This window comes from Colias croceus, chromosome Z (genome assembly GCF_905220415.1).
Source record: "Colias croceus chromosome Z, ilColCroc2.1".
NCBI classification, from domain to species: Eukaryota; Metazoa; Arthropoda; class Insecta; order Lepidoptera; family Pieridae; genus Colias; species Colias croceus.
The window spans coordinates 8,151,053-8,177,210 of record NC_059568.1 but is presented as its reverse complement, the minus strand read 5'-3'; the positions used below and the strand labels follow the sequence as shown (position 1 = coordinate 8,177,210).

General features: G+C 34.0%; 2 protein-coding genes across 3 annotated transcripts; one reads left to right on the top strand and one right to left on the bottom strand.

Annotated features, from left to right (window-relative positions):
• Positions 1–452: 452 nt before the first annotated feature.
• On the bottom strand, positions 453–10,528 carry LOC123705248 (importin-7). Of its 2 annotated transcripts, none has more exons than XM_045653949.1 (14): positions 10,382–10,528; positions 8,941–9,492; positions 8,686–8,870; positions 8,433–8,606; positions 8,209–8,354; positions 7,315–8,118; positions 7,001–7,224; positions 5,167–5,343; positions 4,875–5,011; positions 4,559–4,761; positions 4,017–4,162; positions 3,552–3,663; positions 2,636–2,779; positions 453–2,077 (listed from the first exon to the last, which is right to left on the bottom strand). In XM_045653949.1, the coding sequence occupies exons 1-14, from the start codon at positions 10,463–10,465 to the stop codon at positions 2,022–2,024; spliced, it is 3,144 nt and encodes a 1,047-aa protein (XP_045509905.1). In that variant the 5' UTR covers positions 10,466–10,528; the 3' UTR covers positions 453–2,021. The 2 variants fall into 2 exon arrangements, with proteins under 2 accessions (XP_045509905.1, XP_045509906.1); XM_045653950.1 differs by having other exon boundaries at positions 4,023–4,162.
• A 734-nt stretch (positions 10,529–11,262) lies between these two features.
• Positions 11,263–25,866, top strand: LOC123705333 (inositol polyphosphate-4-phosphatase type I A). The gene is made up of 19 exons (XM_045654072.1): positions 11,263–11,648; positions 11,723–11,878; positions 11,965–12,156; positions 12,970–13,121; positions 13,245–13,406; positions 13,615–13,970; positions 14,061–14,251; positions 14,483–14,639; positions 14,816–15,009; positions 15,086–15,201; positions 15,273–15,710; positions 18,305–18,464; positions 19,296–19,480; positions 20,600–20,811; positions 21,520–21,616; positions 22,522–22,708; positions 23,026–23,148; positions 23,603–23,738; positions 24,391–25,866. The coding sequence occupies exons 1-19, from the start codon at positions 11,531–11,533 to the stop codon at positions 24,521–24,523; spliced, it is 3,465 nt and encodes a 1,154-aa protein (XP_045510028.1). The 5' UTR covers positions 11,263–11,530; the 3' UTR covers positions 24,524–25,866.
• The last annotated feature ends 292 nt before the right edge of the window (positions 25,867–26,158 follow it).

Here is a 26,158-nt window from a genome sequence, read left to right as displayed (position 1 = left end):
TTAAATATTGCACTTTAAAAAGTTTTATGAACCTTTTTAAATGATTTTCTAGCATAATTTCACTAACGTCCTTAACTTTTTATGAGTTTTGACTGGGCACGTCGGTTAAAACCTATATTGACTAGATGTCTCGACTTAAAATCAGTTAATAAGGATATTGACCGATGCCCTTAGTCAATAACGTTATTAACTGGTTTAATCAGATAAAATCGGTTAATAAGGATATTAACCGACGCCCTTAGTCAATATCCTTATTAACTGATTTTACCGGTCAATAACGTTATTGACTGGTTCAGGGTTTTGACTGTAACATATATATATATATCAATTTCATCATCCTGCAATGCAAATTAAATATTTAATTGACGACATTCAAGGATGGAATGTAAATCTAATAAAGACAAATTTATAGATAAAATTGCAGATGAAATAAAAATTCAATGTGCAAGTAATACTAAACATTGATAACGAAGATAGTCAATTTGTTTGCATGCATTTCTGATGACATGTTTTACATTTTATCGATAATGGTAATATTGATACATTGGAATCATTGCAAATACACGCTGATATAATTACACTTGTAGTCGCCACTGACACGGTATTCTCAATTTCTGCCATCAGATCATAGACGATATAAATTCAAAATCTTCTTTTGTCGGCGTATGTAATGTAATATTACAATGATCGTTAATTATAAATAACTAGTAACATGAATGAAAATATTCTTCTGCAATACCTGAGGTATTAGACTACTCATTATTCCTCTGTTATAATTCAATATCCGCTATTAAAGCAATGATCAGGGGGGAGAGAATGTCACAGGGTGATGTGTGTGTGTGTGTCGGGGGGGGGGGGGGACGGACTCGACTTAATTGTTATCAGCGAAAATGATAGGCGTCGCAATCCAAGCATCTTAAGTTCCTTGCCCTTATTGTTATCAGCGACCACGGTTGTTTGGGTAAAAATTATACATCATATTAATTCAGGAACTAAACACTAGTGATGTAACGAATGTTGGATTTTTCACATTCGCGAATGCGAATGCGAATGCGAATGTTATATTTCAAATAAAGCGCGCGCAAAATGTTTGACACTTCGTGTCAGCCATGTTATAAAAACATGAGTAAAGAGTAGTTTATATTTCATTATTTTTAATTCATAGAAAAAGAAAATTAGTGAAAAAATGTGCAATTGAAACCAAATGTTAACATTATGAATATTAGAACTTTACTTTTGTTTTAAATAGAAATAATTTTTTTTTTTTTGTGAAAAGTTTATTTACAAATAGTCAAGTATTCATTATTTGGTTTTTTAAGTTTATATTTCATTATCATATTTAATTCTTAGAAAATATATAGATTATAGTGGGATGGAAAAATATATAATTAAAGCCAAAAAGGTTATAAATTAATATTATACTTAGATTTGATTGGATCTCTGAAGTTCTGTTTTCACAAAAGATACTTGAATTTAGAATTAGATTTTTTTCAAAATGTATGTAAGGCATGGACATTCATTATTTTTTCTGTGGTGGAGTTAAGTTGTGATTTTGTTAATATTTTAATTAGACTAACAAGAACAAAAGAGAAAGTGTTTCTAATTTAGTTGCTTACCAAGACTGTTCCATAATATTTTTTTAAATTCAAGTATAATGGTTAAATAAAAATATATAAATTATAAATCTTATCAGTTGTGTTATCATTTCATATGCAACCATATTATAATAATTTCCTTTTTGTTTGGTAAATACATTCGCTTAATATTCGCATCGTTTTTTGCGGATACGAATGCGAATGCGAATATCGAAAAATATGCGAATATTGGCGAATGCGAATGCGAATGCGAATGCGAATATTCGTTACATCACTACTAAACACATCAAATAAATAGTAAAATAAATAGTTCGCACAGAGTAACAACATTTATAATGTTTCGCAATTCGAGCTGAAAGAACGTATATAAAGAAATGTAAATGTAATGTGATAAAAATTAGTCAATTTAGTCTTTTATCTAACCATTTATGATCCGAATTTGAAAGTTGTAGGTACTTGTGCTGGTACCGTGAAAGAGTAGCCTGTAACAATAAAAATACAAACGTTAGAAATATTTCGGATAATTTGATACAACATTTTGACAGTTTAAAATTATATCTTACTGATTATAGATCATACATCATACTGTTTTTATTAGTGATAAAAGCTAGGTATTATATGTATATAATATATATTGATTTAGTTTGCTACTTAAATCCTAGGAAAACTTAGTTCAAATAATACATAATTCAGCTTGCAACTTATAGTTTATGCATAAAAACAAATAGTTTACCTAAGGTGTAATTAAGTCTGCACAAAATAGCATACACAGCTGTTGACTATATATTACTAGCTTACCGCCCGCGGCTTCGCTCGCTTTGTCTAAAACCTAATAAATTATATACTAAAACCTTCCTCTTGAATCACTCTATCTATTAAATGCATCAAAATCCATTGCGTAGTTTTAAAGATTTAAGCATACAAAGGGACAGAGAAAGCGACTTTATTTTATACTATGTAGTGATGTATCTCTAGCGCAGCCAGACGGCTAGTTTACAATCTGTATGTACTATTTAACTACTCATGCGGGCGACACTGACCTCCGCTCTGTTCAATGCGTTTGCTGTCCTGCTGCGCCTTGCGCTGGTCGGCCAGCACGAACACAGCGTTGAGCTGCTTCTGTTGCTCCTCGTCGAGCACGCTCGTGAGCGCGTGGTACAGCGCTGGCTCGCTCGTTGACAGGCCTACACATTCGTTTCGCATTATCTTAATATCTTAATATTATATTATAAAGGCGAAAGTTTGTAAGTATGGATGTATGGATGTTTGTTACTCTTTCACGTAAAAACTACTGAACCGATTACAATGAAATTTAGCACACATATAGAGGGTAACTTGGATATCTAGTTCGGTCGGAAATCTAGTTTATTTATATATGGAACACAAACAACACACAAAACACACGTCATATAAAAAGACAGTAATTTTACCAATTGTGTATATTGTAAAGTGTATTGGGAAAGTATTAATGTAGTAAAATTGGATGTAGCTTCTCTTTGTGGCTCTATGGTGAGTTTCATGTTTAGTCACAATAATTAATTATGTTTAAGATTACCATTTAGAGGCATTTAAGATTAAAATTTGCCATACATGGCTATATGATCTACTAGCTTTTCGCCCGCGTTTTAAAAGGAATACCCGCATAGTTCCCGTGGGATTTCCGGGATAAAACCTATCCTATGTGTTAAACCAAGTTACCCTCTGTATGTGTGCTAAATTTCATTATAATCGGTTCAGTACTTTATTCGTGAAAACCATACATACAAACCTTTCCTCTTTATAATATTAGTATAGATTCCTCTTTATAATATTAGTATAGATTACAATGTTTACTGTTTCACTACCAATTACCAGTCTGATGCAAAATTATTTAATGTATGATTTAAATATATGAATTATAATTGAAGTACTTGATCCTACAATTATTGTATGTATATTTGTTAATATACAACTTACCAGACAGTGCATTCTTGAATTTGATGTATTCATCAACTGGGCAGTCCTTGTCGTCAAGGACTGTGGTGTAGCATTCAATTGCAGTTTCATCTTGTTCATAATCATCATCATCCTGTATAAATTAGAATATATTTATTGTATTAATTAAATAATTAAAAATTAATCTTTGAATAAAAACATTGAGCAATATTTGAGCAAAGGCTTCGATTTTGCATATTAGGATTAAGTTTCTCTAACCTACTGACACACACAATTAATGATGTTATACGGTTATTTTGGAACTGATATATATAATTTTTGATTACAGGTACGAATATTATTCATAAACTTTTAGCGGAAATGAACAACTGCAATTCTATCTATGATTCAACAACAACATATTCAACAGATGACAAAATCTAAAAGCGGGAACTGATAAAGCTTTAGCAGACTAATGTTAATGAATTGTTAGCATGAGATACTAACACTCACTTCATCATCACTCTCAAACTCAATCTTGGTGGTTATTGTAATGTCTTGGGCGGCACTCTTCTGAGCTGTGATGCGTGCCAAGTTTTCTAAATATTCATTATTCATTTGATCGAAGTCATCATCGTCAGTCGAAAGTACTTCTGTAAATTATATAATTATTATGTAATTAATAAACAGACTATATTAAATTGTAAATTTTAATAAAAATAAACAAACAGACTAAATTTGATTTGTAAATTATATTAGGTATTTATCTATACTAATATTATAAAGCTAAAGAGTTTGTTTGTTTGTTTGAACGCGCTAATCTCGGGAACTACTGGTCCGATTTGAAAAATTCTTTCGGTGTTAGATAGGTCATTTATCAAGGAAGGCTATAAGCTATATATCATCACGCTACGACCAACAGGAGTGGAGCCACGGGGGTGAAACCGCGCGGAGCAGCTAGTTAGTAATAAATATTAATATAAATTATACAAACATGATAATGCTACAATTTCAAGACATTGCCACATCTTTTTAAATCTCTCACTAACCTTCATCATCGTCATCATCATCCTCGTCTGATGAGGAGTCATCATCAGCTTCAGCCCTTGCTTCGTAAGCCCGCTTCAATCCATCAAAGAGCACCAAGCATGATGGTAATATCTTTGGAAGAACCTCATCTAAGGCTGGTCTCTGAGGTCCCATTTCCAGCAGTGTGCAAATGCCTAGTACTGACAGTTTCCTGTCATGTAATCTAAAATAAAAAAATAAAAACAATTTTTAAAACATATCATCAAAAACCTTGAATAAAAAAAACTAACAAGCTAAAATACAGATTTATATAAAATAAATGATGTGCATATTTACCCCATAAAGCAATCAGTGTCATGAATCCACTGCTTGATGAAGTGTTGTGTAATGGATGCATTGGGTACTGATTCTTGTAATTTCATTAATATGTTGAACAGCAAGTGAGGATTACAATAAAGTATGGCTATTAGAACCTGCAATAAAAATATTATTTTATAAGTAATGGTTACATTTACGTCTATATTTTCCTTTAGTAAATCTAAATAGCTAAATAACTGGAAACCTTATACACAATATGTACCAAAATAAATATGTAGGTTTCTAAATGAAAGGGAAGAAAAATATTAACCTGTAATAACATAGTTCTCAATTCTGAAGTCTTGACTTTCCTTGTAAGTCTGTTCAGTACAAGTTCCACAAATGAGGGTAGACAGTTGTCAATTTTTCCAGAACACTGGAGCACCATCACCTCTAGTAGCTTTGCAGCATACACCTCAGACTCATCTTCTGCATCTGAGTTCAATACCTGGATAAAATAAAGTTAATTAAATATCTAGTTCTCATATTAAAAAAATTTTTTGTAATTTTTCTAAAACATTAGCAGTTTGTGCTTAACTTAGATAGTTTTTCAAAAAAATAAACATAAGCAAAACAAAATATAGAAATACCATGGCATTGCACAACATTTATCGATTAAGTTATATATAATTTATACATAATTATCAACTTCTTAAATATGTAAAGGGATTTTGCTCAATTTCTACATTTATAATTAATTGTCAATTCGCTGCATACCATTGCAAATGCATGTGGCACATTTAAAATATTTAGCAAATATGTACATATAAAGTTAGATATAGCAAAATTTGTGTTCTTAGATCGCAAGTGGCCATTACAAAGCAAATAGAGAAGGCACTCTATTGTCTATTGCTCAATAGAGACTATTAATACTATAAATAGTTGTACGGTAAAGTTTATGAACAAAATATAATCTTTATTTTGTATGTATGTCGTGGCCATATCGTAGATTTGCTCATTTCATGATATGGTCGCATTTCATGAAATGGCAAACATGGTTTGATCAGATCGTTAAATCGTCAACGTTTCACGATATGGTCATCCACATTTGGCCAGATCGTATAAAATAATATAAAAAGTCTGTAAAACATTAAAAAATTCTGAATATGTATTTTTAGAACTTGTTTATTGTCATTTAAGTTAGTGCCACGGCCGCGGCAGTGGCCGGCGAATGCCAGAAGCGAATGGTTTTTGCAATAGAAAACATTTAGGTTAGGTTAGACTTTAATAAAGAACGCACGAGCCGAGCGAGCAAACCGAGCGTGCCGCGGTAGCGGCCGGTGAGTGCCAGAAGCGAATCGCTTTTTAAAAAGGAACAATAATAATATGACAGTGGGGATACAGCGGGCAGTCCTGCTGGACAACGCTCGGATAGTCCGCAGGTTTCTCACTCAATCGCCCTAGGCTCCGGCCGTCTGGCCACTCAGCCGGAGTTGTTTAAAACACCGCCGCGAGGCGAGATACTTGCCCCCCCAATTATAATAACATAGAATATATATGTAAAGGATTTTAGACGCATTTTTTCCTCAAAATAAGATATCCGCATTTTCCATAGTAGGTACTCGAAACTCTTCGTCGTAAATTATTTGCTATGACTTTCTTCATATTTTAATAAAACGAACTATGAAGTTTTAAACTGCGAATAATTAAATTTTCGCCAGCGGCCGCCATCTTATCACATAAACACAGCGCTTGCAGCGCCTCTAACAATAATTAATGTAACTATTTTACGATATGATCAAATAATTTTGATCATTTCATGAAAAAACCGCGCGTTTAGTTGGCCATATCGAGAAACGATTTCTTATCATTGATCTGCTCAAACCACATCATGATGTGGCCAATAGACATTCGACCATTTCATGAAATGCGACCATTTCACGAAATGATCGATCATATCATGAAATGAGCAAATCTACGATATGGCCACGACATGTACAAAGACAAATATAGGTACTAAGAATTTATTGAACAATATATAATTCAAAGAAAGAGTGAACAATAAAACATAGTCATAATTGATTGTAATAAAGAAAACACAATAAATAATGAAATTGCATTGCAACAGAAAGATTATATTTATTGGTAATAAGAAATATACTTACAGCTTTCACCATATTAAACATAGCCAAAATGTGATTCTCATTTGATAGGAAAGCATTTGTGTCAACAGTGATGTAGTTATGGAGAACAGGCATCATGTCAGTGAAATAATCAAAGCCCTCTTTTTCAAACACCTGGTATAGCATCTCCAGTACCTTCCACATGTCTTCTGATATGGTCTTTGACGTCAGAGTACAAAGCAAAGTCATTGCTTCCTCATAGTATTCTAAAATTATATAATTTTTTACAATAACACCTCTTTAAACATTATAAAAAGTAAATGAAGTGAAAGTAACAATAAACAAATTATACTAACCAATAATGTTGTGATGTAAAATGTGGCCCACTACCCGTAAAACCGTTTTTTCAAGTTGTGCCAAAATTTCGGGATTGTCCTCCATTACGTTGAGAACAGTCTCCATGGTGTTAAGCAGACCCATAGCGGTGATTGCTTTTTCGTCTGTTCCACAGTCAGTCTCTATCACTTTGCTGAAAGTTGTAGCCAAATGGTCTGTAATTTCAAATGCCATTGGCATCAATTGCTCAGTGTATACTGGTACAATCTTTTGCAGTACATTGGCTATATTGTCATTTTCTGTCTCACGGATGACTTTCAATAGTTCCGAAGTCACTGGTTTAACTTGAGGCTCCAACATTTTGTGGACCTTTTCTTGTGATGTCAGAAGCATTTGTATGGCAATCGCAGCTTCAACTTTAACAGGTAGATCTGTGTCATTTAAAAGAGCATGGACAGAAAGTCGTACTGCCTCTGCAAGAAGGGCCTCATTCTTGAAGTGAACACTGGCAAAGGAATGAAGGACCCAGCAGGCTCGTGCTCTCATGTATCCAAATTGACTGTGAAACTCAGGAAAAACATATTGGCTCAAAAGAGAGTCAATCTCTTCTTTATAGAATTTCTTCTTAATGAGAATATCATTTAGAGTTCCCACCATGTGTAAAGCACCATCCCGCTGTCTAGGGCCATATTCCGCTCCTTGACCAGTGAGGACTTGCATACAGAAATGCATTGTTCTTTCCAGCATGTCTTTCCGTTTTTTGCAACATGATATCAATAATGTTTGTGCAGCAGTTACTGGAGATATGAAATCTTCAAATATATCTGAAATAGAAAAAAAAATATATAATACAATTTTTTTTTTATAGAAATACACATTATTAAGCTTTATTTATGTAATTATTTTCAACTTACCAAACTTAATTCTGATATATTCATATGGATCATTAAACCACAATTCTTCATCTGCCTCTGAATATGACATAAGTTGGAACAGCACATCTTGAATGATAGCAAACATGTGTGGTTTCAATAACTTCCAGGCATAAGCATGACTAACGCTAAAAACAAAATGAACATGATTAATTATCTCTAAGCTTCTGTACATCATGTGTCATAGAAATTACTTCTAAACTTACCACTGATCAATATAACTAATAGTTTGTTGCAGCACTCGAGGCGAGACATATATTTTGTTCCTATAGTTGTCCAGCACCCTCAATAGAACCTCCAAAATACCGCCAGTAAATGTTGTCAAGTACCAATCAGCAAACTCAACATATTCTTCTCTGGCATTTACTGGGCTTCCATACCTAAACAATAAAGCTCATTTTAGGTTGCATGTAGAAAATACAAAGGTAAAATATGAAAGTTTATAATAATTTTGAATACCTTTCAAATAATCGGTATAGTGTATGCACTGCCCACTTCTTACACTTCCACCACGGTAGTTCCATCCTTTCATCTTCATCCACTTGCAATGTGTGATCTGGGACAGGCCTTTCCATTACAGATCTGAGGACTTCCATCCATTTTGTGAAGATTTCCCTTGTTATTAAATCCAATGGTAAAATGTACTACGGAAATAAATTTTTCTTTTAGATTTTACATTCACATGATATAAAACAATAATAAGATTATAATCACCTTTACGAGGCAATGGAAGCACTTGAGTATTTGCTTCTGAATGAGCACAGATTCCATGGACTGGTCGGGCTGGAGATTCACAATGATGTTGTACATCATTGGCAGCAACAGGTTCATCGCTTCATTGAGTGGTGCTCTCTTGTCAGTTACATGGTATTCAAAGTTCTTTATTAACTGATAGAGGCACAACAATGCACCCATCCAATTGTTGGGTTCAGGATTTTGTAGGTATATGTGTATTTTGTCAACAATTTGTGTCCATCTAGCTGGGAAGTCATGTTTGATTATAGTTTTGAGACAAACGCAGAGCTGGACCCTTATTAGGTCTGGTGCTTGGACAATTGCATCTACAATTATGTCCCTTATCATAGCACGATCCTGTTCATGTATACTGAAAGGTACTGGCTCCCCTTCTTCTGCCTCTTTTTCTTGCCATCCTGATGTGATCATGTTCTTCAAATAGACTACCCCAGATTGTCGAATAGGCTTTGAAACTTCATTTAACATAACAACTTGTAACAGAGATGGTGCAAAACCAATTATTTTGTGTATCTGTAACAAGAAATAAAATAAAATGTGAATGTAATGTATTCCTTTTTTTGGTGAACTATAACTACTAAATAGTATATATAATAATTAGTACCCCTATTCTACATACACTGTTTTGTATAACTACATAACACTAAAAAAGTGCATGTATTGTATAACTCTCATATTTGAATTGAATCAGAAACACCATTTAAATAAAATTAACTTATTTGCATGAATTAGAGATAAAATTAAGATTCTCTACAGAACCTTTAAAATTTTATAATGTTACTGATAGAAATATAGGTAAAGTAACATTTTTGTAGATATCAACATGTTATTTGATTTTTAGTGAGATTAGAGCATACAGTTTCATTAACTTAACAACTTCCATTTAATTACTATGTATTTATAATTTTATACATCAATAAGGAAGTGTGTTTGAATAATAAAAGATAAAATGATTTGATAAAGAAACAGAGTTCACAGAAAGTTTGAATAGTTTAAATTTGTTTTAATTCTGTTGCCTCAAAAATTGTAAATTAGTATTGATTATCATCCAAATAGTTCCCCAGCATTGTGTTGTTATTGTAAGATGTTGTTATTCAAGGCACAATGACCGTTAAGCTAATCAATATTACAAAATCAGGCACATTTCTTATATAAGATTAGTGGGTAGTACAAATTTTTAGCGATCGTCTATAGAAGTTGAGAAGTCTAGAAATTTCTAGGTTATAATAATTGCTAACAATTCATCCGTTCAATGCATTTAAATTTGATCAATCCCGAGAGGATGAATCAATTGGAACAGTACGAAAGTACTTATATCAATTGTAAAATATGGGTGATCCGGAGCATTACAAATTTGCAGTGTTGTAATTTGTAGAACATGTGGGTGATAGATCTAAGTTACCTGAGCTAGTTGTTCTTCAGCTTGCTGCCTCTGATTGGGGTCGATTGTAGCACTCAAAATTTCGGTTAGTTTACGGGTATCCATTTTTTGCTATTTATCCTTCTAAATTTATAAAATTCTAAATGAAGGCATGCGCCGCCACCACCGGGCGTGGATAGAAAGAGACAAATTGTCTGTGGTTGGGTTTGGAGACAGGTCACGTGACTAAAAATAGATTATTGAGCCTTGTGTACATAGTCGGTCAGAAACACATGTCAGAAACCACTCAGAAACCATGTTTTAAAAGCACCAAGCAAAACACTTTATGTAAATATATGAATTATACACACATAATATATTTTTTACACGCTAATTTATTCCGCTAGCCATGTTTTAAAACGAAATGTGAGTTTATTGAACAATGTTTTATTCTTGTTTTATTTAATCATTATTGCTGTTTGTACTGTCCCACATTATGTCCTAACTCTTAAAAAAGAATACGCTAGCTGCGAAAACAAAACGTTAGCAGATGAACAACTTATCAAATAAATCACTGTGAAATGTTTTAGAATGTTTTTAGAATAAAAACATTATAAAAACAGTCAATGCCAGTTAAATGATACGAGATCCGTATCTTTTTTCTGTAATTTTTATATCTAACTCTTGCCTACACATTAAAGACACATTTATTAGCATTATTTTTTTTTTTATTGTTACCAAGAAGTACCTACCTATTTTGATTTACTCATAAAGTAGGGGGTTTCCGTATATAAAAAGGTACTCTGTGGTAGGGGCTCTGAATAACGAATGGTAGGGGGTTTATCTTCTCTGTGGAAGTCAAATGTCATACTCATATGCTGAAATGTCATCTGCTTAGTTCGGGGAATACAGAGTGATTGTCATAAAGATTTATGTAGTTTATTTTGACCATAGCGTGAGGTGAATAGTGATTAGAAATTAAAACAAACCAATGCGTGACTACATTAAAATAATTATAATTGCTTCTAGAAACATCACCATCTTTTCGTTTCATGTTTTTCTTATGTTTGTTTAGTATGTCTCGAACAATATTATGTTCGAATAAACAAGTACACACCCAATCTCTGAGATTATTTTTCTTAAACTTTGTTGCATTGTCTATTTTTTGATTTTCAAAACTATGTGACAATCATGAGATACAATAAGCAGGAGTTAGCTTCTATAGCATCTCAGACTTCACCGAACTTCGATCGTGAAGGTGTGATGGTGATGAAAGAAAAACAAGACGGTTTCTTTCGTCGCTCCGAAGGTCAGTAACGTTTTTAACTTTTTATGTTAATTAATTTACACTGGCCATTCATAAAATAAATTTATATTTTTTAGGATGTTCTGTAAGGTGGTTTCGTTTAAGAGGAAATCTTCTATTTTATTTAAAAGGTTCTGAACCATGGTATGAGCCAATTGGTGTAATTGTGCTTGGAAAACATGTTATAAAACTTCAGGCATGTGATGAGAATGGCTATTGGCCTTTTCACATTGGTAAATATTGCTTAATTGTAATACTAATTGTATATTGTTGATTGTGCTCAATAAATTAAATTATATATTTTTTGTTCTTAATACAGTTTGGGATAATGGTGTGTGCTATAGGCTAGCAACATTTCAAGAATCTGAAAGAACCCTCTGGGTAAAATCTTTGCAAATGGCACCATATGATATAATTAGTTCGCAAATTGTAGCACTACGAGAAAAACTGAATAGGATAAGGCCGATTGTTGATGTGTCTGTCTATAGATCTCAGAAAGGCATAGTTTTGGGTAAGTGTACAAATGTTTTATATATTTTTTTATATATATGTATTTACAATATAATATTTGTACTGATAAAGCCCTTTTCTTCACAGCCAGTTTTTTATAAATGAAAAAGAAATTTATTGATTGTTTTTTTTTTTGCTATTGCATGATAAGCACAATACACTTATTTTTCAGACACTCAAAGCCAGGCTATGATTCTAAATCCTTAACAATAAATGACTAGAAGTATGGGCCTATTACTCTTTGAAGTATAGTCTAGTCATTCAATTAAATAGAAGGTTCAACAAGATGACTGCGACATATACACTTATATGAATAACAAGTTATAGTACATATATGACACTTCAAAGAGTTCGTAAATAAGACGCGTCCGTTGTGCGGGCCAAGCATCTGTAAACCAGTATTTAGATCTTGTCCAGAAGAAGCGAATTCGTCGCGAATCTTTCCGCGACTTCATTCGCGCGCTAGTGAGATACTAGGCACCAGTAAATCGCACTAGGCGTAACTACACGACACGACAAGGCGCGACACATTTGCCGAATGGTCAAATTTGCCGAATGTTCGTGGCGCGTAGTTTCTGTGTCGCGTAGTCTGTTATACCTCATACAGTTCCATAGAAAGAACATTAACCTATGTCGCGTCGTGTCGTCGTTAATCAAATTCATCCCCAAATGCTCGCACGTTGGTACTTTCAACGAAGCGGTTGTATGAATCTTTGGCTCTGTTTATTTTCTTTACTGGTTATAGGCTTAAGTATGAAAAGAAAACATACAAAAAGACTATATGGTAAAAAAATTAAATAACTCTTAATTCCAGATATGAATGAAGTGCCATTATGTGAGTTGGCTTTGTCATGTGATAATTTATTATGTGATACTTATGGACGACCTCCATCTCCAGTTATTGTTATATATGTACGATATTCTAAAGAGCTGTGTATTAAATATGGATCAACAGAAATAGTTGAAGTAAGGATATACTTTGATTATTATGTACCTCAATAACATAATATTACATAATGTGTATGGTAAATGTTTCACAATATTTTGTGCAATCTACTATTGAGTTGTATAGAAAAAAAAATTTTTTAGACTTGCAGTAATCCTTGCTTTTCAAAGACAGTATTATTTCGGGCCAGTGATGGTCTCACGGGGAAAGCTATGGTCCGAATAGTGGTGTATGATGTTAAGGAACGAGTTTCGGAAACTGTTGTTCCAATGGGATATACAACTCTACAATTGAGTACAATACAGGTAAGCGAAATAGAATTGGATTTTTATTGTAACTATTTACAGTCATTTGTAGGTAGACTATAATAAACTGTTATGTGATAAATGATAACTATGGGACAAAACAACAGTTGTTGCTGTGCATTAACATAGTTAGATGCCATTTAACCTTGGCCTCAACAACTCATTATTGTGGTACATGTTAATGCATTAAATTAACGTGTTATTTTAGGAATCACAAAGACTTCGAGTAGCTTTAAAAACACGTGATAATAAAACAGTCGGTTTTGTAACTGTGAACGGCTGGAGTCTCGAACCGTCATGTACTGGGAATAGCCCGTGTCACACCAACGATCGAAATTGCTTAGACAACCCACAAAAAATACAGTGCCATCGAAGATCTCAATCGTTGCCACCGAGATTGGGATTGAAATTGAAATTCCCTTCGTACGGGAGTATGTTGAAGCAAAATTTTGTGAATAGTCACCACATGACATACAAGTTTCATTCGGGACTGGGTGGCGATATTAATGTTCACGAAATAATGGCGGAACCGAAACTTTGTTATCAACTGCCGATGCAATTGTTGTAAGTTTATTCAATTTAAATGAAATATTAAAGTTATAAGTAAATGTTTTTTGAGACACGAAAGCGGAATTCATATCTTTATATTTTTAGGGATATTTACATTCAAAGAGAAAAGGAATTGTTGGACGAATTGTTATCTGTGGGTGATATTTGTAGTAATTGGCAAAATAAACAGCTAGATCTCTCCAGTATACACGTTTCGTTGCTGAAGCACTATTCACACTCCAAGAAATGTTTGCAACAAGCTGAACATGCGTACTTCAAAGCAAGTTGTAAAAAAGGTTGGTATAGATATATCACACAATTAGACAAGACCATACGTTACATTTATGTTGCAACAATTTATAGAAGATTCCTCCATATTTGGTTCTACGGTCTACCAAATTGAAACATAGAAAATTTTATTTTCTTCTTCTTCTTTTAATTAATGGTTCCAATAAGTTGGAACTCCACCAATAAAATTTTATTGTTTTTGACCATTTTTCCACAATTTTTATTTCACTCCAATACAGATGATTCGAGTTTAGAATTTGCACCCGTTAACTTACACCTTCAAAGGATGTGGGTACACAATGACACGCTGAATAAAACTGGATTTCATGACATTATCACGGCTGGTGCGTTCGCTGCGCATACGCATAAAGCAGAAAGAACTGGGGGCCTTATTAGGTTCGATTTTTTCAAGTCTTTTTGTTAGTTTATTTTTTTTGTCATGATATGAATATCAACTAGTTTTTAGATTTAAACAACTGGTTAAAATAGAAGTTCTTATATAAGAAAAAAAATCGAAGTTCTTAAATTGGAAAAGGAAAGTTAATTTTCTAAAATAAATATTCCACATTCAGATTAGTACAACAAGTTAAGGACATAAACAGTACTAAAGCAGCGCTGAATTCAGCGGCGGCGAATAAAATACAGACTGAATATGATAACGTGATGGCTTTGAGGACGCTCCGGGATGAAATCGTTACTGACATGGACAGAATTGTCGTTCTCATACAAGCGAACCAATGTATCGAGGTGCGACATATTACGGAAGGTTTGTATATTTTGTGTCTATTTCTTTGGTTGATCGAGTTTGGAAAGAGATTAACTAATAGGGTATTTCTTTTCAGTGATTAAGACTAAAACGAAAGGGATGTTAGCGTTATGGGAACCTAAAGTAATAGAAGAGTCGTTAGCCATCATCGGTTGGCCTAAACACGGTTGCAGCGAGGATGGTGACAAGCCGGTAATTAATTGGAATTGATGTTAGTATAGTACAAGTAGTATTTATTGTACTTAAGGTTCAATTGATTGCAGACAATATCAACAATAATGCAACTTACGGAACAGTTGAGCGTCTTCGATACCGGTTCGGATTGTGATACAATGGATGCGTCGTCGAGTTCCAGCTCCAAGGAAACAACTCCGACGGTAGAAGGACCTTCCTTATCGTCCAGTGTGCCCAACATGTGTCACAATAGGTGTTCCAAACCCCAAGACTCCATAAAAAGTATCATAGAACCATCAGACCTACAGTTCAACCACGATTACTTCAATAGCACAGAAAGGAACAAGCTCAACCTCTCGTTCAGATCAGTAAGGTCGCCTGTTAAAAGCAAGGAGGATTCGTCCAAGTTCGACGGCAATAGACCGAGACATGGCAGTTTAAGGCATGATTTCAAAAATTCCTCGTCACTAGAACAAGTGTCGTATCGGTGTCTCATGGAAAGCTTGAGCGGAAGCATGAAGCGAAAGGTAAATGTTTCTTTTATTGTTTTGTGAATTATTTTGAGATTTACTCGATGATACCTCTTGTATACTTATAATATAAATTTGTTATTCAGTACCTATAGATGTATTTGCGTAAAACTGTATTAATATTCAAAGCGTAAGTTTATTTTAAAGATTATGCGAATATGTTTATTTGATATTTCTATAAATGCGAATGTATTTGTTATTTTTATTTTACGTCGCAATGGAGCGATTGTATGGTTTGTTTTTTGGGTGGAGTGTTAGGAGTGCATTTTGGAATATTTAAACATATTTTATTATTTTAAAGCAATGCGAATATTAATTTGAAATATGCGATTATTTAGGTTGTTTTGGTTAGTGCAGTGCAGTTCATAAATAACTTTTCGTTAAACATCGTTTTATGACTTTGACCACATCTTATAGACCGACCATATCAAAATTTATAAGTTAGGTATATATGAAATATCAAATACATATTTATATATAATAAGTAACACATATTAATTTCTTGTAATTTTCAATATGATCTGGTACACTGTGAATGTGTTAATATAAAGTATATATGAAACTATTCGTGTAATATATTTACAAGCGTATTTTCCTTCTGATATATTTATCCTGTTATAGTACTTGTAGTATCGTTGTAATTATATAATATTATTATCCTAATCCCAGTGTCCAGTCCACTGTCCAACTAACCATAAATGATTAAAATCCACTTAGCCTATTTTAAGTTATAATAACTTATTTGTACTTGCTATATTTTCCTGCAATATGTGGCTGCAACACAGTGGCCGGAAACATTGCGAGCAATTCCAGCCACACTGCGCAATATTGCAGCAATGTCCCGGACACATGTTTGATATTGCAGGCATTGCAGCGAATGGCCGATATTGTTTTGATAGGTTGCTGGACGATCGCTGAGCTGTCGATTTAACTGCAATGTTGCCCAGCCAGTTTTATTGTTGTTTCAATCGCTCTCGTGCGGCTGTGCCGTGCCGTGACTAATTGCTATATTCTGTGCAGATATCTCGTTGTTTTGGACTGTTGATATTTTTTAAATTATCGGATTTTCGATATATCGATATTTTAAAATATATCAATATCGGAGTTCGATATATCGAAAAAAAAAATCGATATTTCGATACATCGGCTTGATTTAAAAAAAATCGTCACAAAAAAATCGTCAAAAAAATAATCACGCCTATTGAAGTAAGGTCGAATCCACATTCTCTGCTTTTTCCTGTTTGATTTTTCTCGTAAAACAATATAGGCTGCTGCGACGAGTGTGATTTCGTCAGCCATTGTTGCCGGTTTGTGCGGCCCGTTTAGGAGTCTGCATCATGCGCTATACTATTGCAGACATATTGCAGACATATTGCAACACATGGCTCGGCCATAGATTGCTCGGCCATCGTGGCAATAAAATATTTTTGTGATGGCCGGGCAATAAGTTGCCAATAGTGCAGCTACAAATTGCAGAAAAATGTTGCCCGTTTAGACGCACCTTTAATAGATGTTATTAAATACTATGGCTGCAATAAAATGCGATTTTATAAAATATAAGATATTTAACAGACTGCAACGAGATCCTAGTTTTATGTACTAAATCATGCCTACAAACAATAAGTATTTATGCAATGCTATTATCATTTATTTAGATTTATTATTATGTACTTAAAATTATAGGTATGATAAATAAAAAACCATTGATTTCTTTTTTGTGTGTTATGACTGAACTCAAAAACTACTTGATCAATTTATTTTAACTTTTCTTATAAGAAGGCTAAATAATCCCTTAGTAACATTGTTGGTTGATATTGTTTTCACTACAAGCCTTGCGATGTCTATATAATATATTTACTGCCTGTTTCCAAATCTCAATTAAATAATGTACTTAATATAAACACCCATCGATCCGGCAAATAGTGTTTTGCTTCGCAGTTAGGAGTATCTATAAATATAAAATCTCATTAAAATCGGTCAAGCTGTTTCTGAATAGTATGGTAACCAACACTATGACTAGAGAATTTAATATTAAAATACTATCATAATCTTTCATTAAAAACATGTGTCAGGCGAATCTATACTAAAATTAGAATTTGATGTTACCTCTGTTTTCCTATTTCATCATAAAGAAGGAGGAAAACAAAACAAGGTCAAACTTTGTATAAGGAAAGGTTCAAGTGTGACACAATTTTATGCGAGCGAAGTGATTTCATGATTATAAAATCAGACGTAAGATTATTTGTATGAAAACATTTAAGGGCGGCCGTACATGGACCGCTTCAAGCAGTTGAGACCGACGGCTTGAAGCCGCGACCGCGTCGTGAACTATTGAACTATGGTTATTATATGGTTATTCGTTCACTGCCGTACACGTACTGCTCGAGTCGTCGCGACCGTTTCAAGCCGTCAACTGCGCAGTTGTGACAGCTCGAGCAGTCAACGACCAACCGCTCGAGCAGTCCGAGTACGTCGCTCAGCCGTTAACTGCTCGAGCCGCCTGTGTACGGCCGCTCTAACTGCCCTACCATTAATATAGGTATGTTGTACATACAAATAGCAATACATTGTAATAAGACGTTTATTTGCAGAGTTCCGATCCTAAAGAGTCACCTCTACCGAGTATTGGTCAGATCGATTCGAGTACAAGAGAAACTAATCTGGCCTATTTGAAGAATTTCGCTGTGGATGTCGAAGCTAGTTTAGCAAACGTGGTTGAATCTGTTATCAAAATAATCGAGTCAAATAAAGGTAAATTTTGTTAATACAATATTCAATGTCATACATTGAATTGATATAAGAATTGATAAAGGTGGTCATAATATATTTTTTTAAGTATATTATAATACAAAGTGCCAATCTTTGATAACAAAATAAAAGGCAGATGGAGCGTTGCCGAACTAAACCGAATGATTTATCGTCATTTCTATAAAGCTATGTGTGCTGTCATTTCGCCGCTGCACTGTATGTACACGGTGCTTATGTGTGTGTGTTATGTATGTCTGTGGTTATGTTACTAGATATTGAAAAAATTCCCAAATTTTTCCCCAACTACGGAAGAAAGAGGGTTATGTTTTTCGAGTGTATGTATGTATAATATTTCTTTGACACGCCCTGCAGTATAAACCGTTGGACCGATTTTGAGTTGTCAGTGCAATCTGAATTATTATGGTAGTGGTGGTAGTGACGTAGGCTACATAAATTAGCAGTCAAGTAGTCAGTCAATAAAAATTAATTTTATTTTAATATAAATTCGGGTTAAAAAGAGCGTCTGTACTGAGCACACAATATGTCAGAAGTGAAACTTCTTTGGTAAGTTTCAAGGATACCAAAATCGTCGCCTTATTCCATGATGTGACGGTATTGCCTTGATGCACCCTTGAAATTTTACTCTCAACACTCCTAAAGAAGTTTCACTTCAATAAAAAAAGTGTGTTAAGATGTTCGTCGAGTTCAAGCGAAAAGTGAACCTGTACCTACTAGGGAAGGGTGTACCATCTTAGATCTTATCTTTCCATTAGGCTAGATTGTTGTCAAGCGCTTCCCTATCTAGAATAAAAAAAAAAGTATTCTCGCTTGCAGATGGATTGGAGGAACAATTAGATCCGCTAAGGGCGCTCACAGACGAGTTCCGTCGTAAAGCTGAGTGCCTCATACACTGGGCGCGTATATCTCACGCGGCGCTGCGTCTGCGCTGCGAGTCGCCCGCTTGGGCACGGGACCATGCCGCACTGCAGACGCGCAGGGACACGTGTTTCTCACAAGCGGTGTGTTTCTTGTTTTTAGTGTGGATTTTATTTTCGACACTACTTGTAATATAACAGAGCAAGATAATTAAGGGCAATATTCCACTTATGTTTCTTGTGCTTATATGGATTTTTATTTGGTCAGCTATCAGCATCAGCTTTTGACAACTGCTTCGGTCGCTAAATCTATTTCATTGGATTCCAGTTTATCTCTAGCTATTACTACCAAATAATTTATAAAAAGGAAACTTATATATTTTGAAGGTTACAAACGAACTTAAATAAAATTAACTGCGTTAAAAACAACCGACTTCAAAAACGGAAAAGTAAAAAATAAAAAAGATTTGATATTATTAATTACTACATATTATTTAGATGTGCTATTTATTAAATAGGTTTGATGTCGGTGCACGGGCTTAATACTAAGTGCTTAGTGTTTGGCACCGACTTCAAACCTATTTAATAAATAGCACATCTAAATAATATGTAGTAATTAATAATATCAAATCTTTTTTATTTTTTACTTTTCCGTTTTTGAAGTCGGTTGTTTTTAACGCAGTTAATTTTATTTAATACTTTTTAGTGTTATTTTCAACACGAATCAAACGAGCTCAAACTCGATAAAGTTGAGTCAATATATTACTGAGTTCCTATGGCCACCTTCCGATTCCATCATCAAATCAGCTCTATGTCATGATAATGTTTCATCGCTATACAATTTACATACGTATACAAAATTTCAGCTCAATCGGTTACCGGGAAGTGAATCAAAGTTACTTGCTACATTCCAATTAAGTCATCGAGTGCAGACAAAAATGCTCATAAAATAAAAACTACTGGGCCTAGCCGAATAAAATTTTTATGGGACCAATTCGACACCATCCCGCATCGAACAAAAAAAGAATCACGTAAATCGGTTCAGAAACCTCGGAGTAATCGGTGTACATACATAAAAAAAAAAAAAAAAAATATACCGACCGAATTGATAACCTCCTCCTTTTTTTTGAAGTCGGTTAATTATTGGACTAAATTTTAATATTCACTTGACAATTCTCTAGCAGGCAGACTACATTATTCCCTATCTTTTTTTCAACTAACCCAGAGAAGGCAAGCGGTTAGTTAATTAAAGTTTTATTTTAGCTGGCAACTGCGACATCCGGCTTGCTATGCTGGTTCAACTCGATACCACATGACATAGCCGTGAAACTGCTCAGTTCGGATCTAGGGCCCTTGTGCGGATTCGAGGGCCTCTTGAGTTTGTATTCCACTGAGAAAGCGATGTGGGGCGATATGGTGGTTGCGGTGGAGGATCTGCAGACTGTTCTCTTCACGCTCACTAAAGTTGGACACAGGTAAAAAATAAATACACATGCACACACAAACACACACACACACACACACACACACATTAGTTGTGAGAGTTGCTTCGGCACGAATTGGTATAGCTTGCACCGTGGAAGGTACTGTAGTAATACCTCGCTTTGAATCGCAAGTGAAATGTTTTTGAGATCATTCATCGGGACCTTAACGGCCGGCCAGTTGAGCAGACTGGTCGAAGGAAAAAGGGAGGATCCCTTTTTCAAGAAGGAATTCCTCCTCGCTTCCTCCACAGTACAACACCCTCATAGAAAATTTGTGTGAAATAGTACTGAAACAATAGCAAGCGAATGCTGCTATATTTCGTCCAGTGTGTAAAGGGAGCCTCCGGCTCCCTTTACCCTTACTCTTCCCAATTCTCTTCTTTATTCTCAAATGATTTTAGTTATTCTTCAGTGTTATATAATTGCATATTTAGTTCGGAATTTTAAACAAAATACCTTATTGTAAAATTCATTTCGTGGAGTTTGTACGCATTTGAAAAACACTTGTGAATGTATTATTTATTTGTTCAATCGTCTGTTGATTTAGAACTTTGTCAAGGACAACCTTACTATGTTTGTGACATAATATTTATATTATGAAAATGAAAACAATTGAGTAATTTTCATTAAAAATAACCTTGTCAATTGTCAATTCACTTGTAATGATATAATTTTTTATGTAATAATAATTATTCATAGCAATACTGCAACACCGCAAGTGTCTGGAGCGAGAGGAAGTCTGAAGGTTAATATTCCAGTATCTGACGCGCTTTACTCCAAATTTACCAAAAAAGAGGTAAGTCCGAGTTACCAATTTCAATATCATATAATTTTTTTTATTCGGAGTCTATTCAAACTCTTACGGCCTTACTAATAAAAAGTTAAACAATGGATAAATTTCAACCATTTTCTACCATAGCTGTATCCTGCTCTTGCTTACATGAAACGTCAATCATAAAATAAGACAGGTTATTGCAATAACTAATCCATTGAATAGCGAATGGGTAACATTTTATTAGTAAGACCGTGTGTGGTTTATGAGTATAGTGCATTGGGGGTATTTTGGATGTGGGGTAATTCCGGAAAATTGTGAATACCACTCTAAAGTATTGCTTTATTGCAAGTATCGTGAAGTTATTTCAGGAAGATATTAAATAGGTTTGATAATATTAGCATACATTTTTGCTTAATAAATCACTAGTAACGTATTAATTTCATAATAAGAATTGTTTTTGCCCCGTATAGGGAATTACTCCAATGCACTTTATTGAAACATTTACTTTTCCCCGCGTGTTCACCTGGAACCACGTCGGGTAGTAGATCATAATAAAAAAGAGCGTGTGTGCTGAGCACACCTGTCAGAAGTGAAACTTCTTTAGCAATATTCAAAGGTACCAAAATCGTCGCCTTATTCCATAACGTGACGGTATTGCCATGACGCGACTTTGAAATTTTACTCTCAATACACCTATTAGTTTCACTTCAAAACGCAATTCGTTTAAAATCCTAGCTTAGCTAGCTTACCGCTCGCGGCTTCGCCCGCTTTCTCTAAAATGATTTGAGATTTAAACTATCTCTCAAGTTGGATCGAACTGCACATGGTGTGCGAATTTTATTATAATCGGTTAAGTGGTTTAGGAGTCCATTGAGGACAAACATTGTGACACGAGATTTATATATATATTAAAATTTATTTCACAGCACTTAAGTTTCACAATAACGGCGGTGTTCTTCAACATCGGTATAAACGACAAAGCGACGTTGGCCGAAGCTCTCGGCGAGACAACGCCCCAGTATCACTCTAATAACGATAATTTGGATCGGCTGAACAAATACTATCATAAGTATTGTAAAATATTCCCTGCTGATTATCTGGCTGCTAACAGAGGTAAGTTTTTTTATTAATACTGTTACTTTGGTTAAGTGATATTAAGGGCCGATTTTTGAATCCTTGGTTAAAATTTATCCGTCCAATAAAGTATTACACGAACATTTTAAAATGTCACCTGTAAACTGTCAAATACGGACAATTAGAATACATTTTTGAAATGGTAGTTTAATACGTTATTCGACGAATAAGTTTTAACCAACGATTGAAAAATCAGCCCTTAATGTATTAAAATTCCCAGAAGTTAACTTGAATGTTGTTGAAATAAATGGCGATAATCATTTACATTATCTATCTATCTATTTATTTTAACACAGCTTCATCCCGACTGAAACCGCTGGAAGAAGTAATGGAGACTCTCAAGATAGCCGTGCATAAGAAAGTGCCAAAGAATATAGAAGTGTTGCATTTAGCAGCACTCGCTACACGTCACATGAACGGTAATATATTTAAACTAGCTTTTCTGTGACTTCGATAGCGTTATAATTCTAAAAAACTTGTTTTCAGCTGGATAAATTAATTTTATTAAAATCGGTCCAGTTAGGTGTGAACGCGAACAAACATTACAACAAAAAATTTTACATTAGACACAAATATTAGAAAAAAAGAGCGTGTGTGCTCACACACGCTCTTGTCAGAAGTGAAACTTCTTTGGCAAGATTCATATTATATTCCAAATTCGTCGCCATACCCCATGATGACTGTATTGCCATGACACGACCTTGAAATTTTATTCTCAACACGCCTAAAGAAGTTCCACTTCAAAAACCTTGATGCGATATTAATTACTGTCTGTCTTTTACGCGTTCACGCCTAAACAGTTGTCCCAATTTTCGTGAAACCGAGGCCTAAACATAGCCTAATCTATAAATTTGAATAATCCCAATGTTTCAGGTATAAGGTTTACATCGTGCAAAAGTGCCAAAGACAGGACCGGAATGTCCGTTACACTGGAGCAATGTTCCATACTGTCTGCCGAATATCATCTCGCGGAACATGAGATGAAGAAAGCTATTAATATTATGAGGAGGTATGCTATATTTTATATTCGCTATTGCATAAAGCCATAAACAAACATACAAACTTTCGCGTTTATAATATTAGTCGGATTCTTTATTCACAGTTGTTTTAAAGTTATATATACTACGAGCGAAGCTGTGGCGGACCAGCTTCGCTCGTGGTACATATTTACGTTTTCTCTTCGTAAGAACCATCCTCGTACTTCAAGGAATATAATAAAAAAAGAATTATCGAAATCGGTTCAGCCGTTCGAACGTGATGCCGTGACAACGCGAAATTGGTTTCATTTATATATTTGGAGCCCGTGGAGTCACTCTTGTAGTGTCCGGTCAGAAAGTAGCCTATATGTTTAACCAGACTTAAATATCAAATTTCATACAGATCCGATCAGTTTTTGCATAGTAACAAATATTCATCCCTACGTTCTTCCAAAATTTTCTTGTTTGTAAGTAATCTTAGTGGGTTGCGCAATATAGTGTGTATTTTAATTGTGCATTATAAACGAGACGTTAAGTTTCAATTTCCTGATAGTGGGTACTAAAAAGTTTGCACCTAAATTGTTCATAATTGGAATTTAAGGGATCTCATACCCATACGATCTCGTATTTTAATTTATTATATACCCTACTTTAGTTTTAATACAAATATAAATTATATTTCAGCGAGGGTTGCCGTCGCGAGAACACATATAAGAACATAGGCGTAAAAAAGTACGCATTCACAAAGAAGCAAGTTATGGCGTTGCCTGAAGAGTATAGACCACCGCCTGGTACTTACGGATCATCGCAAACATAATAATATATATCCTTTTCTTCCAGCATTCCATGACGACGTTAACTAATTCCCCTTTTTATTTTATTGGTATCTTATTTTTGATTTTATAGTTCCGGCTTTGATACCATCTACGTAATGTACCACTCTTAAAATTTATAAATGAAGACGTATACGTAGAACGTACACGTAGAACGATGGAGACAAAACTATTTGTTTCTACCAGTGCGAGTGAGATAACATGCATCGAAAAGTCGGATAGCAAGGATTGTACTTGTCACACAAAAATGTTTTGTATTCTGTTTCTCGCTCTGCACAATAATAATATGCCAATTTCATATTATTATATTAGTATCTCAAAGTGTCATTAGAAAAGGTGTTATATTAGGAATTTTCATGTTTTGCTTAAGGTAAAGGGCCATTCATAGCATAAATCGAAAAGAAGAGGTTTATCATCACAAGGTTTCCCGATATAAAGGCATTCAGCCCACAGCCTTCACTTATGCTTTCTCGAACTATCTATCGCAATTTTTCTCTATCAGTTTCCTGAAATAAAAACCAGATTCAAGATGGCACGAATATTTTGTGAAGAGTATCGTCGTTGCTATGGTTACAGTTGCTAAGGTTACAAATTTTACGGCCATCGCGATTTTTTTACAATTTCTCCCGCATGAAAACGGATAAAAAATATTTTTTGTTAAATTTTATTCTGAGTGTGACATTTGCTTAATGTTACATAAACATTACGGGTACCAAAAAAGGTGATTTTGTTGATTTTGATCTGATTAAGAATTGTTTGATTAATTGATTTTAATTTTTACAAAATTTGCGTGTAATTTTATTATTTTAAAGGTTTCTGGTTGGTGGTTCTGGAACAGTGTTCATTGTTACAATACTTAATAATGATGTACCGTAACTTAATTTAATTAAGTAATTCTATTATTTAAACCGGTAACAATAATTATAATTGTCGTAATCTTTATTTAATTTTATAAAATTATTTTCGTAACGTCTTACTATATTTTTAGTTATTAATTTATTCTTAACTTCGTTTAATAATTGTGCTGGTTCGCTGTTGAATATACGTGGTATATGTATGTATGTTACAATAGAAATAAAGTAGGTACTTAAATGGTACTCTTAATGTTGTGTTCTTGTTAATTTAGAGAGCTTATATAATATATTTAATTGTAACGTACTTATTTGTACTTAAAATACATTTAAGTTTACGCATACGCACTTTTAAAAACAACTTTAAAATCAAACGATACCAAAAACTTATTGTTTTGATTAATTACAAAAAAATGTGTGCGTGTACTAGTGTATACACGTAAGAAGTGAAACTTCTTTAAGATCTTATTTTTAAAAAAAAAAATTACTATAATATGCAACTTAACAGAAATACGTCGAATCACGCGTGGTAGGGATAGGAAAAAGATGGCGCGTAACGGAAAAATGTCACGCGTAACGAAAATTAATTTCTTTTCTTTCTTTCAAAAAATGTTACACTAAATTTTTTTCCAACCCCGATAAAGAAGTTTCACTTCAATAATATAATATGTTATGATAATATGAAACTGTAGTAGCATCATACTTGAATAATTTTCATAAGCTTTGCATTAAGAAATATGATTAGAGATGGTTATGATTATTGTATTG

Excerpts from the sequence above, each read along its gene's own strand:
- LOC123705248 (XM_045653949.1), bottom strand. The coding sequence starts at position 10,465 with ATGGATACCCGTAAACTAACCGAAATTTTGAGTGCTACAATCGACCCC. Across the intron at positions 5,344-7,000 it reads TGTTTAATATGGTGAAAGCT|GTATTGAACTCAGATGCAGA; the intron begins GTAAGTATATTT and ends TATTTTATCCAG. Across the intron at positions 4,762-4,874 it reads GACACTGATTGCTTTATGGG|ATTACATGACAGGAAACTGT; the intron begins GTAAATATGCAC and ends TTTTTATTTTAG.
- LOC123705333 (XM_045654072.1), top strand. The coding sequence starts at position 11,531 with ATGAGATACAATAAGCAGGAGTTAGCTTCTATAGCATCTCAGACTTCA. Across the intron at positions 12,157-12,969 it reads TCAGAAAGGCATAGTTTTGG|ATATGAATGAAGTGCCATTA; the intron begins GTAAGTGTACAA and ends TCTTAATTCCAG. Across the intron at positions 15,202-15,272 it reads GCGAGGATGGTGACAAGCCG|ACAATATCAACAATAATGCA; the intron begins GTAATTAATTGG and ends AATTGATTGCAG.